The sequence below is a fragment of the Melospiza georgiana genome, chromosome 4 (genome assembly GCF_028018845.1).
Source record: "Melospiza georgiana isolate bMelGeo1 chromosome 4, bMelGeo1.pri, whole genome shotgun sequence".
Taxonomy (NCBI): Eukaryota; Metazoa; Chordata; class Aves; order Passeriformes; family Passerellidae; genus Melospiza; species Melospiza georgiana.
Genome location: NC_080433.1, coordinates 22642701 through 22659527, shown reverse-complemented (window position 1 = coordinate 22659527; position 16827 = coordinate 22642701). Strand labels below are relative to the sequence as shown.

Genomic DNA, 16827 nt, shown 5'->3' with positions numbered 1-16827 from the left:
AAATTTTGCTGAGGCTAATAAAAGGACCTCTTCCCTTCACTTTAACATTTAAGTGCCGTGAATGTAAACTTTTCAGACTTTAACATACAGCCAATTTCCTGCCACATTTGTTGCAAACCACTTGAATTGTGACTAGATAAGTCACTTTTATTCTAACTACATGCTATTGTTCATCTTCCCAATGATGACAGGAGTTCATATTCAACTATGAATTTCAGTTCTTACCGATTTAGGAGCTGATCCTGAAATTTCTGCACAAGTAGCTCTGACAGAAGTGGCCCCATTTGACTTAATGGCAGACTGCTCATCCACTTGTGAACCACTCCCCCAAAAACCAGTTGCAGGTGTCACCTATTGTTTTGGGTTTCACTTTCAGGAAAAAAAAGCAGCACATTAGTTTAGACACATGGTCACCCAACAGATTACAAAAATGACAGACCTGTGACTTATGTTTTTGAGGGGTCTAGTGGCTTCTTGTGGGTCCACAGCATGAGTCAGTTACCGGGCCTGAATGTCTCGGCTCCAGGCAGCACCTGGAAGAGCTGCTGCACATGGGAAGCCAGTGAAAAGCAGAGTTTGTGCCCACCTAGCTGAGAGTCGAGGCTCACATGGCCTGGTTTTGCAACACAGGTATTTTAAATTGTTTATTTGTATAATGTACATGCAGCTGTTACATAAAACACATTTACATCCATGTAACACACACAATTCTCCAATGCACATTTGCAGGTGTGGGCTATGCATAAATCTGCAATCAGCTCTAAGCTGGCAGTGCTGTGGTGTGCCCAATGTGTGTGAACAAGATTAATGCCTAGATGCTGTCAGCCCCAAATTCAGGATGCCCACATTCAGAATACAGCAGTTAAATTATCTCCATCAAGTCAAAAGGACGTATTTGTTAGTTCAAGACAGAAATCCATTTCTTGCAGGACATGTCTGAATCCCTGGGTTTTTTTTGGTAGCTTTCTAATCAATTCTTAAACTTCTGCCTAGGACAGGACTGAAATCCCAGCAGCTTCAATAACTCTGCTAGCCCTGCAGAAGAGCTGCACAGGCAGGAGCATGACTGTGGACCATCCCAACCAGCTCCTGCCACATTCCCTGCTTTGTCTGGTGCCAAAAGCAACACAACAGAGGGTTTCTACTGGGTTTGTGCTGAGCCTCTCTCAGCAGTGTCCACGAGTGGGCGAACAGCAATACCAGGTCCCCTGAGGTGACCTCTGCTCTGCACACTTTGGTGTGTACCTGTCACTCACAGCCACCCAAAAGGGAGTGCTTGAACCACACCTTGGCTTGATATCTTCCCTTGACATCCATGTTTCCCAAGGACAAAATGATCACAATGACATTTAACCACTCCTGACCAGGGCCAAATTGAAACCAGTAATCTCATCATTGGCTGCATGTCCCATTAGCAGTTTGTAAACCAATGGTCCCAGTAGGTTTTATTTAAAATACCATTACTAATCATTGGGTGGGCTCTTTGCAGGTCCTTTCTCTTTCTTTTTTCCTTAAATACAATTACATATCTCTTTACCATATGAAAACACAGGTATATTTTTTTCTTTTTTTTTTTAAAGGGAAATGTCATCTTTTTTTTCTTTTTAAACAGGCGAGGCCAGATTACAAATTCCTGAGATTATACTGCACTTAACACAGTCTCCCTTCTTGAATGTTGAGCTGTTTACAGCATGCTGGCAATATGCACCATTTCCCTTGCCATCTGTAATGCCAGATGTAGTAAAACTTCATTTCAGTACAGTGAATTAGGGCCTGTATTGCATTGGTTTTGAATAGATGCAAAGACCTGGAGGACTTGGAGAAATAGCTTTCCTCCTGTGACTGGTCATTTGTGCATCATCTTTTATATTTGCCAAGTTGATTAAGGGAAAACATCTTTACCATCATTTTTTTTTTTAACAAGAGCTCACTGAAAAACATCTGAAATGAGGAAATCCTAGTCTAAACACTTACGTTTAAACTGCAAATTTTCTTAAAGAAACACTCCTTTGAAAGACATCGTTCTTTTAATAAAGTCCAGTATACGGTATGTACAAAAGCCCCTACTAGAGATATATATATATAGATATATATATATGTATATATATATATGTGGAATGCATTCACTTATCTGTGTTCACAAACATTTTAATGGTGAAATGTTAGTCTTTAATCTGGTTCTGGCACCAAAATGTCTTTGTTCCTTGTCCACATTTGTTACTCCAAATTTATCTGTGAAGAGCTAGCAGGGAAAAAAAGGATTTTGCTTTTTTGTTGAATGGTTCCCTATTGGGATTCTCAGCCAGCAATATAAAGTTGCTTATGTGTTGGGTACAACTTTAAATCCTCATTATAATCATGTGTTCCTTGGAGTAGGTAAGTCAATAACTATAGGTGGATTAAGTGGCTGGTAATTCACAGTGCACACAGATGCATTCACATAGGTGGTGGTTCCATCAGCCATGACACCATAACCTAAAAAGGAAGAAAAATTCTGGTTACTCTCATTATTCCTTATTATCTTCTTTCATTTTTAATTACCTTTATCACACAATGACAAGTGCCACATTTTTTATTATTCAGAAGGAATTTAAAAATTATCTTTGTGCAAAACATAAATGTTCCCTGAATCAATACCATCTTTTTCCTACAGAATAACTTTTTAAATTGTGTAAGAAAAGCAAAATGGGCCTTCAGTAGCTGGTGGCTATTATCTCTGGCAGCCAGCACAGTAGGCCTCCTTAGAAAGACAGATACTTCTCTCTGCAGAGATTTTTCTCTTTAAACTGTTTTAGTTTTGGAAAGGATGCTTCTGATAGTTTAGGGTTGCAGTCATCAGTGCAGCAAACTTTGGGCAATTTTAATCTTCCCACCTTTTTTTCCTGCCCTGTGTTGAACATCCTTTAAGCAACCAATGAAAAAAAAACATTGCTTGACTGAAGCAAGTACGTGTGCATGTGCATGAGGGCGGGATTTGCCTAGTAGGAACCTCTTCTTGCTATGTCTTTGAACTTGTTGACCAAACTTGATGGAAAGGCACTAAAATGCCTGCCCAGGCTGAGAAAAGATGGCTTTATTATTGAGTGCATTGTCTAACAGACAAGGTGAATTCACACCCTAAAACACCAGAACATTTCCACAGGAGAACACACACATCTCTGTGTCTCACCAGCGGTGAAAAAGCTTCAGCTACATCTCATGTCTGGCTAGACACCCAAGGCAAACAATTCCAGAGTTAAATCTGCAGAAAAGCAAACTTTCAGCTCTAATTCCTGCAGAAGTACAGTGAAATGCTGTTTCAGAAAGTGAAGAAGAAGCCCTTTGACAACCTTGGTGTTATGAAAAAAGAAGACACTCTCCATTGTCAAAAATCTTTTAATGAATCTCTAAAAAAACCCATAAGGTTGATTATATGAAAGCTAAAGGCCTAATGTTGGAAACTTTCACTGAAATATTATGATCAATATGAAGAACTGCATTTGACATCAGAAATACGTGATTTTGGGGAAATCACCTGGTGGAAAGCATTTGCACTAAGATTCAATCTCACCTTTCATAAAGTTTAGTGAAATGTATTCATTGCTATATACACACTAAGCTCTAGCTATTCAAACCCTAGGTACTGAGGACCCCATGTTTTCTCTGAATGCAATTTTGTGTCTTTCACAGCACTGAAAACTGAATAATTTGCAAACAAAGAAACAGTAGCCAAATTCCTTTCTTTTTGGTTCCTTGAAACACCCTGAATAATGCAGGGCCTCCTGCACCTTCCATGGAAAAACTACACTATAATTAGGACCTAGGGAGGGAAGAAAACTCTGTCAGGCTCCTGTCACAGGAATTTCTTTAAATCCCTTTCTGTTTGCCATGGACTGACTGTTCTGAGGAAAACACAAAATGCGCAGAGGAGAGTCAGCACCGCGGCTGGGACTTTCTGTCTCCTTGGCTACATATTTGAAGAGACCAGACACTTTCTTTTGCTGGAAGATTCCTTATGCTGCAGTTTTCACTCCTGTCCCACTGCCAGCAGGGTTTCCTTGGTCATGACCTCAGTGGAGTACTGGCTATACTGGGAAAAGCAGAATTTTAGCCAGAGCCTCTGCCATGCTGCTTGTCCCTTCCATGGGTGCATCAGCGGCAAGCCCATGTGCAGAGATAATTTTTGGCAGACATGGTAGTGCAGAGAGGGAACAGGGAAGAAACATCTCTTATAAGCACCTCTTCTCCCCAGATGTTCAGTAAATGACTGCTGCAGATGTAGCTATGCTCACTCCGAGAAAGAACTCATCTGTTGAAATCATGCATTCTCTCTACAAAGTGCAGCTTCGTTTGCACAGGCTGCCTGCAATGGGAATTCTCCTCTGCAGAGATTTAGCATCCCACTGACAAACAGGCTCTGCACTTCCCCATTTGTTTTCTCTAAATTATGATAGTTAACAAGAAGAGTATCTTGTTTCTGTGTTTTGATACCTACTGTGCCAACTACATTAATTCACAGGATTTACTATTCTATGGAGGTGCCATTCTCTTCCCTTGAGAGCCAAAGCTGGACTTGGTTATAGCAGATGTGATTTTGTTTACCTGCCTGAAGCTTCATGGCTTGTTGTTTGCTTATATCCCCTGCAACCCTCTTGGCTTATAATTTCTGAAATGACAATGAGTTTGAACTGTACTCACCAGCTCTCTTGGTTGGAATATCAAAGACTGCTCTAGCAGCATTATTTATTTACTCTGTGATTTAACAGCACTTTGGACATTAACCAGGCATTAATAGGTCACTGCAGATGAGACACAGGACCTAATCCTTGAGCTATAAAATAATGATCTGAACATCTTATCCATTAATTTTACACCACCAGCCATGTCACTTCTATGTGCTGTGGTGAAAGCCTCCAGAAGCAAGTCAGAGAGGGATATCTTAGGAAGGGTTCTTCACAAAACCAGAAGTATCTGTGTGCCAGCTCCTCCAGTTTTTCCATCTCTGCCCTGCTGAGACCCACAGAGATCTTACAGCAAAGGCTGGAGCAGTCCCAGAAGCAGAAAACTGGCAGCTGTGGAGTACCTTTTCCTGCCAGTAAGTTAACTCTGCCAAAGATGGAACAGTTGATAATACACACGTTCACGCCAATGGCTCACTCCTGCACAGCCCACTGCTTCTGCTTGGGGTGGCAGCACTGCTTGAAGCCTTCTGCCTTTCTCTGTGAACAGGACAGGCAGCATCTACCTTTCCTTTTGCCTGGAGATGAGCTCCTGCTATCACTGACTTCAGTAGAGCATATCTGTCACCATTTACTTGGCTTTTGCAAAGGGAACTCTTTTTTTTTTTTTTTTCCTCCAGTAAAATATCAAATAGTCAATAGAACCACTTGTTTTGTCTGAGCACAAAATGTTTCCCCTGACAAAGCAACCAAATGCATCCATAAATATCTTGGAACTTCTACACCAGTCAGTGGTGATACCCCTCTTGATTTCAACTTCATATACACTCGGATGGAGAGAGACAAGTTACTGTAAAATCTTGAAGATCAAGCCTTAGAAGCAACACTCAAAATATTCCTACCCCTTTTACAAGCACAGAAGTTAACACATAGAGATCTTACATGAATTATTGTGAAGCACAGATTCTGCTAAGGAAAAAAAATCCCTCCATCCTAATATTTAGTCACTTTCTGTAACTACTGGACTTGTATTCTTATTTTAAAATTCACAGTACTCATCCCTGTGAAGGAAGCATCAACCTGTTTTGTAGATGTAGAAAATGAAAGATAAGCTCAAGTACAAGTATTGAAATGTAGATATCAGCCAATTTCACCTCTATATATACAGCTAAATATGTATCTGAATTCAAGTGCTTCAGTTCAGACATTCAAGTTTGAAAATGCTGGTTAAGACTTCTCTGTTTGCCATTTCTAAAAACATATACAAAAAGAAATGTGATCTGACCTTCATGGATATGTCCAAAAACATGAAGCCTTGGCTGTATTCGTCTCTGGACTGTGTTCAGCAGCTCAACACATCCTACTCGTTGCATTTTCTTAGGAACCCAGTCTAGAAAACCTTTGGAAAAGGAAGAAAAGCTTTAAGAGAAGAGAGGTAATCCACAAAGCTGTGCTGTTATACAGCATTTTTGAGATTTCATGTCTCATGGCTTTTTACAAACAGCCACAGGAGAATTGAAATGGCAAAAACTGTGTCTGTCTTGGTATGCAGAAGAGGAAGGAAAGAAAAATACTGGTGGAAAACCATAAAAGCTCATCTGGATAAAAAGGACTATGATAACTCTTTCCAGTTTTTTTTTTTTCAAAGAATAAATATAGTCACTGCAATCAAAGCATTTTTTGCACTGTTGTTAATGGGATAATTCAATGCTTTACCCCTTTTTCTTCCTGAAGAGAATGAGGTGTAAAGAGCAGTAAAACCAAAGGGAGCCTCTAAAGAATTTAAAAGAACATTTAACTATTTAAAACCAGTCCTGGGACCTACTTTTTTAGATTGAACACTTGAACCAATGTAATGGAATCTGGGCTGCCAATACTACAACTCTACTGTTATTACATTTAATCCTACAGCAGGGGAGCTCAGGTGAGGAGTCCACTACATGCCCAAAAGTGACATCCTTGAGTTAAACCACTTCATGGCACAGCAAGCCCCACTTTCCTAAACTGACGAATCTCAGATGGGAACAGAAACTCAGGCCTTTTGCAGATGATGTATTTAAGTGCTGCATTTACTTGCACAAAAATCGCATAAAAATGTATTTCTTATGAAAATAGACAGAAATGTTACATCAACTTGCCTCTTTGTCTAAAAATACTGCAGGGGGAAGTTTACTGCCAACTGAAGTCCATGTTTCTTTCCAAGTAGTAGTATAAGGAGGATGTTGTATTGGAGTGTTTGCAACAATCAATCTGTTTTCTCTCTATTGTTCAGTCATTTTCATCAGGCTCAGATTTGGAAACCTAGAAGATAAAATCTTCCTGGTTTTATTTTGTTGTTCTGACATTTTCCCTGTGTGCCTGTCACAGCTTTGCATCTCTTGGATTTTCTGCAGTAGTGTGAATATATTGTGCTTTTAGCCAGAGGTACAGAGCCTGGACCTGGTTTTCATACATTTACTTTTGATGTCCACTCAAGCATGGCTAAGCAGCCAACCAACTGGTTTAAAAGACCAAAAGTGTGGTATTCAAGCTCTTGGAAAACTCTCAGATTTGCTAGAGCTTCAGGGTAGGTTCACACATTGAGAAATACCTCTTTAGCTGCCAGTGCTTGAAAACTGGGCTCTGTAAACTGTGAGGTTTTACCAAAATGGCAAAAGTTTGCACTTGTTTCATAGCTACTCAGAGAGCTAAGTTCAATTTTCAGAAAAAAGAAAAACAAACCTGGGAGTGGGGCATCCTAAGTGCCAAAAAGAGGAAGTTCTCATCATGGTCAAAGACCTAAAGGTGCTGTTTGACACCTGTCAGGGAATGTAGAAAAAGAAAGCCCTGCTGTACTACAGCCAGGCTGAGCAATGCTCACTCCTCCTGAATTCCCATGTGCCATCAAAGGGAGGTCAAAATTCACCAGAGAAAACAGCACTTATGATGTCAAAGTGAGGCCAGCAATTCCTCTGGAATAAAGTAATGTTTGGGGTTTTTTTCAGAGTAAAGATATTATAGCCATAGGTTTTATGACTCCAGTGATTTGAAACAGTTAATTGTCAAAATGTCTGCGGTGAACATAAAGCCGAAAGTATTTCCACTTCAAAAACTTCACAAACAAAAATCCATAAAATTAACTTCTCCATTAAATTAAGCATTATTTATGTTGAACATGTTTTTGTTTACATGCATTATCACCCTTCTGAAGCCTTCCCATATGTTTGCAGCTTATTATGTACACCTCACTACACAGACTAAGAATAATTGATTACACCTAGCTAACAATTAGAGTTCATCTTAGGGGTTTTTTAATGTTTGGTTACTTGAAACAGGTTTCTGCAGCTGTCAGGAAAGTATAAATCTTTGTCACAGACTATCAGGCAGACAGCTGCAAATGAAGACTTAAAGGTGAAATTAAATTAAAACCAAAGAAAATAAAGTGAACTTTTGGAAGAGAAATAAAAGAATCATAAATGGAGATCTTTAGGAAACAAAAATATGCAGATATGGAAATGAGCATTAACACTGATCCCATAATCAAAAATTCTATATTTCATAAGCTATGAAATACATTGCATATCTTTGTTAATAATAATAAACAGGTTACTAATAAAATGGTCCAAAATAGCTGTTCTGACCTTTTTTCCTCATCCTCTGTGAACCTCCCATCTATTCTGTTTTAGAGTAGTGCTTTGGGATGAAGTAGTTTCATCCCAAAGCACTACTCTAAAACAGAAGAGAAAAATTACTTGGATTTTTGTTACATGGCTAAATGAAAATCAAAGTTCATTAACTCTTAATGGTTCTTCTGCATCTAAATCAGACCATTTCAAAACTATGTAATAATGTATTATTAATTAGTTCAGAAGGATGCACACTCTTGAAGTGAGGGAATCAGAGAGCAGCACAGAAAATGGATGGTGGGCAGAATTTAGTCAGCCATGCTGCAGAAAAAAGCCCAGAATTTGCAAGAGGACTGATTGCTATTTATGGTCATTAGGAACAACGCTAGTGAGGTTCTGAGTTCCAAGATGAGAACAACAGGAATCAGCTTTCTGGTTAAAATAATTGGCTGGGGGGTTCAAGGGGGATCCTGTCTCCCAAAGGGTCTGTGGACAGAGCTGCACAATGAGGTGGGTCTGTAAGTTAAGCAGAGTGCTCAGTTCTTTGAAGTGTCATATATTTGTTGCCATGGGAGTCAGGGAGACCAACAGCTCCTGCCCTCAGGCAGAGGGTTCTGTGCTTGAGCCATCTATTAATGCATCAATAAGAGAGAGACAAAGAAACAGGGACTTCTAAAAAATAAAGGAAATTCTAGGGGGATGATTGAAGATAAAGAATTAAAAGGGAAAAAACCCCATTTACTGAGCCATGGAGATGGGGGGAATTCACATTACTCCATTACAATCACTGGAGATGGGTGGCCTTTCCTCAGAATTACTGCAATTATTAATTACTTTTCAATTATTAAATTTACTATTAAATTTATTATTAAAGTCTGCCTGTTGAGTGCCAGCTCTGCAGTGCTCTTTAGGGGTCCTCCTCCCTCTCCTGATGCCTGAGGCTACTGGAGAGGCCTGGTGGCTAAAGCAGCAAGCTGGTTGAATCTCCAATTTCCAACATTAGATTTCAAGTGAATCTCCAGTCAGCTGAAGTTTGAATTGTTCTACAGCTGGCCAGCTGGCTTTAAAAGGGGTTTTCAAAGTGCTGAAAAAGCTTCTGAAAAAGTTTTAAATATCACTTATAAATAAAACTACATGAAAGGCACAGCATTGTGCCTCAGAACCTAGGAGGGATTACCCCCATACCAATGGCTTGGAGCTGATATCTCAGGGCTGAAACAATTTCTGACATCCACTTTTACAATACAGGCTCATATTAAAATCAGTCTGTGGCATGGCATGAGACTCCACTTAGGTGAAGAATCAAAACACACACCCCTAACTGTGAGAAACTGCTCACAAAGAGCTACTTTCCCCCAGGATTAGTGAGCAGTGGAATGCAAACATGTCTTTCTAAAGAAAACAAAACACAAACCCTTTAGATACTTTCTCCTCCAAGCTCTGAAAGAGAAGAAAGGGTGGAAGATGAGGGTTTTAGCTTCAGGAAATTGGGGAATCTAAAGGTTTAAAGAAACCAACTGCCTCCATTTCACGCAAAGCACAGTAAGGCTCAGCAGAACACTTGAGTACAAGCTTCTTGTTCATGTCTACTTATTAAATTAGTGAGAGTCAAACACACAGTCGCATTAAATATAGACTGCTGTATGTTAAATACATTGAAAAAAAGCTTAAAAGCCTTTACTGAAGCTGGACAAGTTTGTGTGATTGTATTTTTTCTGTAGCAAAGGTAATGTCCAAATTTTCTAGGAATACGAGAAATCTCTTATAGATAGATAGCTTTTATATCACCTATATTAAAATAATTGGAAAATGTACATGCAAAACTATTTCTTTTTAAACTCTTCATGTTGCCAAATTGTATTACAGATAAGCAATTCAACCATCCTGTCCAAAGAACGGGCAAACAATGGGGAGCATCTGGGTTTGTAAGGCAGAAGGTGCACCAACTCAGCATAATGAGGGAAAAAAGAGATTCTGGGTACTTGTTGGTGGGAGAATGCAGTAGCAAGTCAGGGAGAAAGTGATAAAAAATAAAATCCTAATCCTGCATTTCTCTTCAAACAGGCTCCATGCCTTCAATCTAGTAATTTCAACAGTGGCAGATTAGAAATGTGCATAGGAAAACTAGACCCTGCTTATTTGTAAAGCTCATTATGGATTTATGTGTTAATATTTTATTTTTAAAGCCATTATTTAATTCCCTGCCATTGAGCAGAGGTATCATAGATAATCATGAGCTGAAGTCCTGGTGCTGCTGAAATCAGTATGCATGTTGCTTTTGACTTATGTAAGTGAGGATTGCACTCTTTTTCTAAGGAGAGCCATCAGTTACCATATAATCATCTGAAATACACAGCTAAGAGCACTATTATTTTCTTACCGAGAGGTGGTCCATGTGTTATAAGAATATCTATTCCATCTGGAATAAGGTTCCATTTCTCTAATAGTGCTTGGCCTCGTGGAAGATTAAAGCCCCAGCCATAAAACCAAGGTTGCCTGCCAAGAGAGGAGGAGAATGTCTTCAGTGCTACTTCCATGTACTGGTTATCTAATTAAAATACTGAGATTGACTCTTTGCTACCATGGAATTTGAAGACACAAATAGCATTAATTTTCTTTGTGTGCACAGTAAGCCCCTCTTTCCATACTAGCAGTGTAGTTTAACTTGTATGGCAAATACGAGCAGTCCTCCCCGCTTTCAGTAGGCAGCACAGAGTAAAATATTCACAGTATTGCTCCAGCTACTTACAAGGCCTGGATACCAAGATCTCCATGTGTGGATTATCACGCTGACTCTCACAACATTTAGAAGAACAGCTGTCTCAGACACCTTCACGTGACTTATGTTTCACATTGGCTCCCAGCACGTTTGGCCCTTAGCCTATGACCAGCTGGGCAAGGACAGACCCTGGCACCATGACAGATCCTGCTCCAAAGTCAGAGATATCATCTCTGCTGCTTTGTTTCCCTAATTGGATACATCCCACCAGAACAAGAATGCTGCTGCTTCTCTTACACACAAATTTCTTCTGTCCTCTGGTGTGTTGACTTGCTTTTAAGTAAGACTTTCCATATTCAGGATTCCTTATCAGACAGGCATTTACATTTTTTTAAACATACTCATGGAGCAGCTCATCATGGAGCAGCAGGACTGTAACACTGCTAGTCAGAATATAATTTATCTGTATCTTGCTATCCCATTGATTAAAAAACTATATTTCACAGCAATTATACCACAGTGTTAAATTATGTCTTGCTGACTAGGCTCTAATTCTAGGTCATAAAATTGAGGGGTTAGTTTTAGGTTGGAAGTTTTAATAATTTCTTGACTGACGTCCTGTGGCCATACTCATATTTGAAGAGCAATGAACAAAAGGTTTTTCTTCCACAGACAAAAAGAGGCTCAACTGCTGATAACTGAAAGGCTTTCTTTCTCATCCCCTGCCTCTTCATCACATGCTCTGGATAACCAGGGTTTTGAGAAACAGGTGTCTCAGGGGAAAAAAAAAAAGGTGAATCTTTGAACATCTGCTATTGGGACCAGAAATATATGTCCCAGCCTCCAGAAGCTGTGATGAGGGAGGTGAAGAAGGTGTGTGAAGGAGAAATGCCAACAGCACTAGCAGTGAAACACAAATCTTATTCTGAGTAACATTGCTCAGGCCAAGGCAGCTGGCTAAGGCACATCCCTGCATCAGGCCACAAACTCACACTTCTCTGGTTCCCTGTTCAGCATTCCAAGCAGCCCTTCCTCACCTTCCTGCTGCCAGGGTCCAGAGAGAGACTCAGGGGAGACCTTATCTCTCCAAAGTTACCTGAAAGGAGGTTTTAGAAAGGTGGGAGTTGGGTCTCTTCTCTCAGGTAACAATAAATAGGACAAGAGGAAATGGCGTTAAGTTGCACCAGGGGAGGTTTAGATTGAATATTGGGAAAAATTCTTCCCTGATAGGTCAAGTGGCTAAGTCACCATGCCTGGAAGCATTTAAAAGATGTGCAGATGTGGTATTTGGGGACATGGTTTAGTGGCATCAGGTTTACGGCTGGACTCGATCATCTCAGAGGTCTTTTCCTAAACAATTATGGGATTCTCCCAGCTGGCTTATTGTGCAGCAAGGTACCAGCAATGTTACCATGTGACATTGCCACATAGCAACCACACAAGCTCTGTGGAGCTGGATCTGCCCCTCCTTACATTCAGCTCACCACTGAGATAAGGAAATTATGCTTACCACACAGGAATGCCTTGAAAATAAAAAACCTGAAGTTTGTGAGGTGCTTGGATATTACAGAAGTGGAAGGCTTTGTAAAAATATGCAGTGGTTGGCTTTTTCTAAACTCTTCATCCTTTCCTGCCTTGGGATTGCATTCCACACCTAACAGGCCAAGTATTTTTCTTCACCGAGAAGAAAATACTCAACTGTTGGGCAAATTGTAGGCCCAGGATAAGTTCTCTAGCAGCAAGATCTCACTGACAAAATATTTGCAAGGGCAAATACGTGGCAAAAGAAGTGTCAGCACAGTAAACCATGTATTTTAAGTCACTGACAGTTTCAATGGATATGCCAGGAGTGGGCAGAGACAGGATTGTCCCTGGGTCCCTGATGGGAAGCAAGGGGAGGCACTGTCCATAGGTATGCCAGACGGAGAAAGGAAACCAAGGGGAAAGACCAGTATTTGCCCAAGAAGCAAAGGTCAAAAACTCACAAAATAATTATTTTAAGACTACAATGAAGCATTTTTAAAGAGAAATATTCATGACTGCCACAGGTCTCACCAGAAGTCAGCTTAATTCTGCTGAAATCCAGATGACCACAAACCACATAGGCAGCTGTGAGAGCCTCTGCCTGCCTCTACCAGGGCTGGACTACACACGGCCACTTTCTAAAAAAGCCCATTTCTCCTTATGAATAGGCATGATCTGCTTATTAAGACAAGAAGCACTTTCCCCCGTCCCTCCCTCCTCCCTCCCTCGCTCCCTTTGTGGTGACTGCAGCGGGGCTGGTAAGTTATGCATGCTGGAGCTGTTCTTTTGTGAAGGGGAGATGTTACAACTTGTGTGATTTGCCATTATGCTGTCTTTTGTGACAATCCTGAGATGGAAGGAAATGTCTGGAATATTTCTGGCAAAAAAAAAAAAGAAAAAAAACCCACCAGGTCCAAGAAAGTATTCAGTGGAGGATGTTGGCATGCTTTACATTGGAGAGAAGAAAGACAAATCACACACTTCAGTGCCCCCACCCCCAAAGCAAATACCATCTTTATAAGCATATAGGGATTTTATAAATCCCCAAGCCCCTTCTTCTGAAAATTTATTACAAAACAGCTATAAAAGTTTCTGAGTAGGAAAAAAAGCCTTCTTCTCTAATACCCACTAATGAGCCTATGACCCGAATATCATGCAAAGACAACTTTGTCTAAAATTTGCATTTATGATAGAACCTGAAAACAAAGTTAAATTCTTTATGTAGAGTACATGGAATTTCTGTATTCCCAGTTAGAGGTTACTCAGGAAAAGTGTAATTATTTTTATAATGTATTTTTCAATAATCTTACATTTGACGAAGTTAACATTGCCAGGTATGTTCTACAAGAGAAAAATCCACTATTATCAGAAAAAAAGAAACCAACCCAAGAAAAATTTATTTGGCAATTAAAGACATACATCATTAATGTATTTCACCTTTGAAGTGAAGCACTCATCTGTAGAAATGTACTTTGATTTAGGTCTTACCTTTTTCAAGAGAACAGCTTGAGTGTTTCCAACACTCTACTGAAATTCAACCGGTTTGTTATTTTGATAAGAATAATGATTGTCTACATGTAAGATTCAAGGGGGAAAATATATCAGAGGTGAATTTGTTTACAGCACAATTAACCTTATGTTTAAAACATTTGATCAAGTTTTGCAGGCCAAATAATCTGCCACACAAAAAGGGCTGAATTATCAGAGTTTGTGCTAGAAATCGGATGTTGCTTTATGTACTGAATTTCTATCTTTCTGTTCTAAAGTAACCATTGGAATAATTTTCTTACAGAATGATAGTTGCTATGACAACCATAGCAAATTTTCCTTTTCTGAAACAGATGTCTCATTTAGTTGAAAATTAGAATGTGAAAAACCCATGGGAAAAATTAATTCAAACTTTAACAGAACACTGACTACAATGTAATCTCTTATAGGTTAACCCCTTAACATCTTTCTGCACTCCTATAGTAACCTTCTCATAAATTCTAATTAAACCAGTTTAACCTCCTAGGAATGACCTTCTTAGCTATCATTAGCACTTTAGTTGTCTTTGAAAGGATCATTTCTGTTATAATAGCAACAGAAAAAAGTCGTACTAAAAAAATAATGGTTAAACATATTACCACCCTAATTATTTATTAGGATTTTTTTTCTTTTATTCAGCTACTATGGGAAAGAGCTAATATGTAGCCCAAGAACTCTTTTGTCATTTAAATGGGCTTTACTTAGCTTTACATGTGATCTACTGCAAAAGGTGGGGATACACCACACACATCTGACCTGCCCTTTATGAGAAAACTAAAGGTTTTTCATTTTCAAATCAGTGGTACCCATCTCAGTCTGACAGGCAGCCCTAAAAACAAGGGATACTTGACTGGGGAGAACTATCAATGCACATGGATTTTTCTATTACAAGCAATGAAAGACTGAAATTTGATTCTCCATTGCCTTGATTCAATTGAAACCTTTTAACTCAAAGAATGGCTTCCTTCCTTTCCAGCTCAAGGGGAAAGTACCTGGGCACCCCTGCAAACAAACAGGGCAGAAAACCAGTGACACTCCCAGAAACATCCCCCCTTTGCAGGGCTGGGGGTCAGCTAACACAAGAGCTGCAAGATTTACTGCAGCAGCTGCCTCTAGGCTGCCCAGCTGAGTAACACAAATCTTGCCACCAGCAGGCACCAATTACCCTCTTTGACTTCAAGGGAAAAGCCCAGGAGCCACAGGGAGCTCTGGGTGGTTTGACTGAACAGCAGCGGTGTTTCAATAGGATTGGTGGGCAGCATGCTGCAAGCACCCTGGTAGCAAAAAGTGCAGAACTGAAACACATTGTACCTCCTAATTTCTATTGCTTCCTATAAAAATCTTCTATTTTTCCACAGCTGGAAGGCACATTCTCTCTCTAGAATTCCTTTGCTTACCAAATAAATTTCAAAGGTTCACAAACACATGCAACTTGCTTCAGTCTTTTCTCCACAACAGGTGTCATTTTTCTCCTACAGGAATATAAACAGATATTGGTTGGTGACTGTCAAGAAACTCAGTGGGAAAAGAATGGACCAAATCACCTTTCTCAATCCTGATCCTCTTCCTGAAAGAAGCAAATATTCCATATTTAGAAGACTGGACTACCCATGCTGAAAGCCATACTGAGAGGAGTGGCTGGTCAAAGGCCATGGAGCATGAAAAGCAGATTCCACAGTGGCAAACACAAGCAAAACTCCAACACACCCGGATTCCCAGCCCAAAAATCTCTCTGTTGGACATTTAAGTCTCATTTTTCCTGGTCTTGATATCATCTTACTATCACAACAAGCTACAGTCCTGTGAACATGGGTGTACAGTACTATACACACTGCATACCTTCCCTGGTGGGCAGGTTCTTCAGGTGTTCATATTTTTCCATTCCCCACCACTGCATCAGCTGAATTTAACCAATCACTGCATTTGCCTTTTTAGCCTTTCCTCATTAAAGGAAATTGAGGAATTAAAGGAATTAAGTAATTAACTATTTTACTGAGTATTTCTATTATTTTTAACTCTACTTTCTCGCCAAGTAAGCATTCACAAAAGTTCATATTTTTGGGGTTTATTTTGTATCGGCCATTTCATCTAAAGTAGTTGTGAAATAACACAGAGCTTTTTATCTTTTCCTTCTTGCATGCAAAAGGGCCATCCAAAGCAGGAAGGAAAAGGACAAAAGCAGCTATCAGCCATTGGTGCTAAGACTGACTGGCAGGGCACTGTTTGTTTATAGGCTTTGAAATTTCTTTCATTACCTGGGCATCTGAGCCAAACAAAACTGAAATGTAAGGAAAAACATGTTTCAGAAATCTTCAGGAGCATGAGAAGACTTATGAGTAACTTCCATGTAAGAGAGGAGAGGATGGTGACAGTTTTAGAGAATAGCAGTGGGCAAAAAGAATTAAACTGTGCAAAAAAGAATTTTTTTTTTATTCTTAATATTGGAGCCAGATCTTTTTAAATGAAAGTTAAGGCCTTGTACTAACTAATAAACTGAAATGATGCAACTCAAATCCTCTACTGGCCATGACACATCAACTCTGCTTCCATGGGGAAGTTTGCCTTACCTGCTTTGCATCCAAGGTTGTCACTCTTGGAACTCTGAATCAAATTAAATTATTGTTTTCACAAAAGGAAAGAAGGATAAAAATCTGAGTATAGCCCTTTGTCAGTAATTATTTCTCTTGCAATTCGAGTTACACATGAAATCATTCATCTTTTGTTTAGTAAAGGATTTCATACAGCTCTGACTGCAAAGAAGAAAGAATGAGCTATGACTAATAGGAACTGATCA

The 16827-nt window shown here is 39.6% G+C and overlaps 1 protein-coding gene across 4 annotated transcripts in view; it reads right to left on the bottom strand.

The window, feature by feature from the left end:
* Nucleotides 1-629: 629 nt before the first annotated feature.
* MPPED1 (metallophosphoesterase domain containing 1) overlaps nt 630-16827 on the bottom strand; it is a 60214-nt gene continuing 44016 nt past the window's right edge. For all 4 annotated transcript variants that reach the window (XM_058023729.1, XM_058023728.1, XM_058023726.1 and 1 more), the window contains exons 5-7: nt 10644-10759; nt 5944-6057; nt 630-2475 (exon numbers count right to left, since the gene is read on the bottom strand). In XM_058023729.1, the coding sequence (XP_057879712.1) occupies nt 2357-2475; nt 5944-6057; nt 10644-10759 (349 nt within the window). In that variant the 3' untranslated portion in view covers nt 630-2356. The remainder of the gene's footprint in view (nt 2476-5943; nt 6058-10643; nt 10760-16827) is intronic.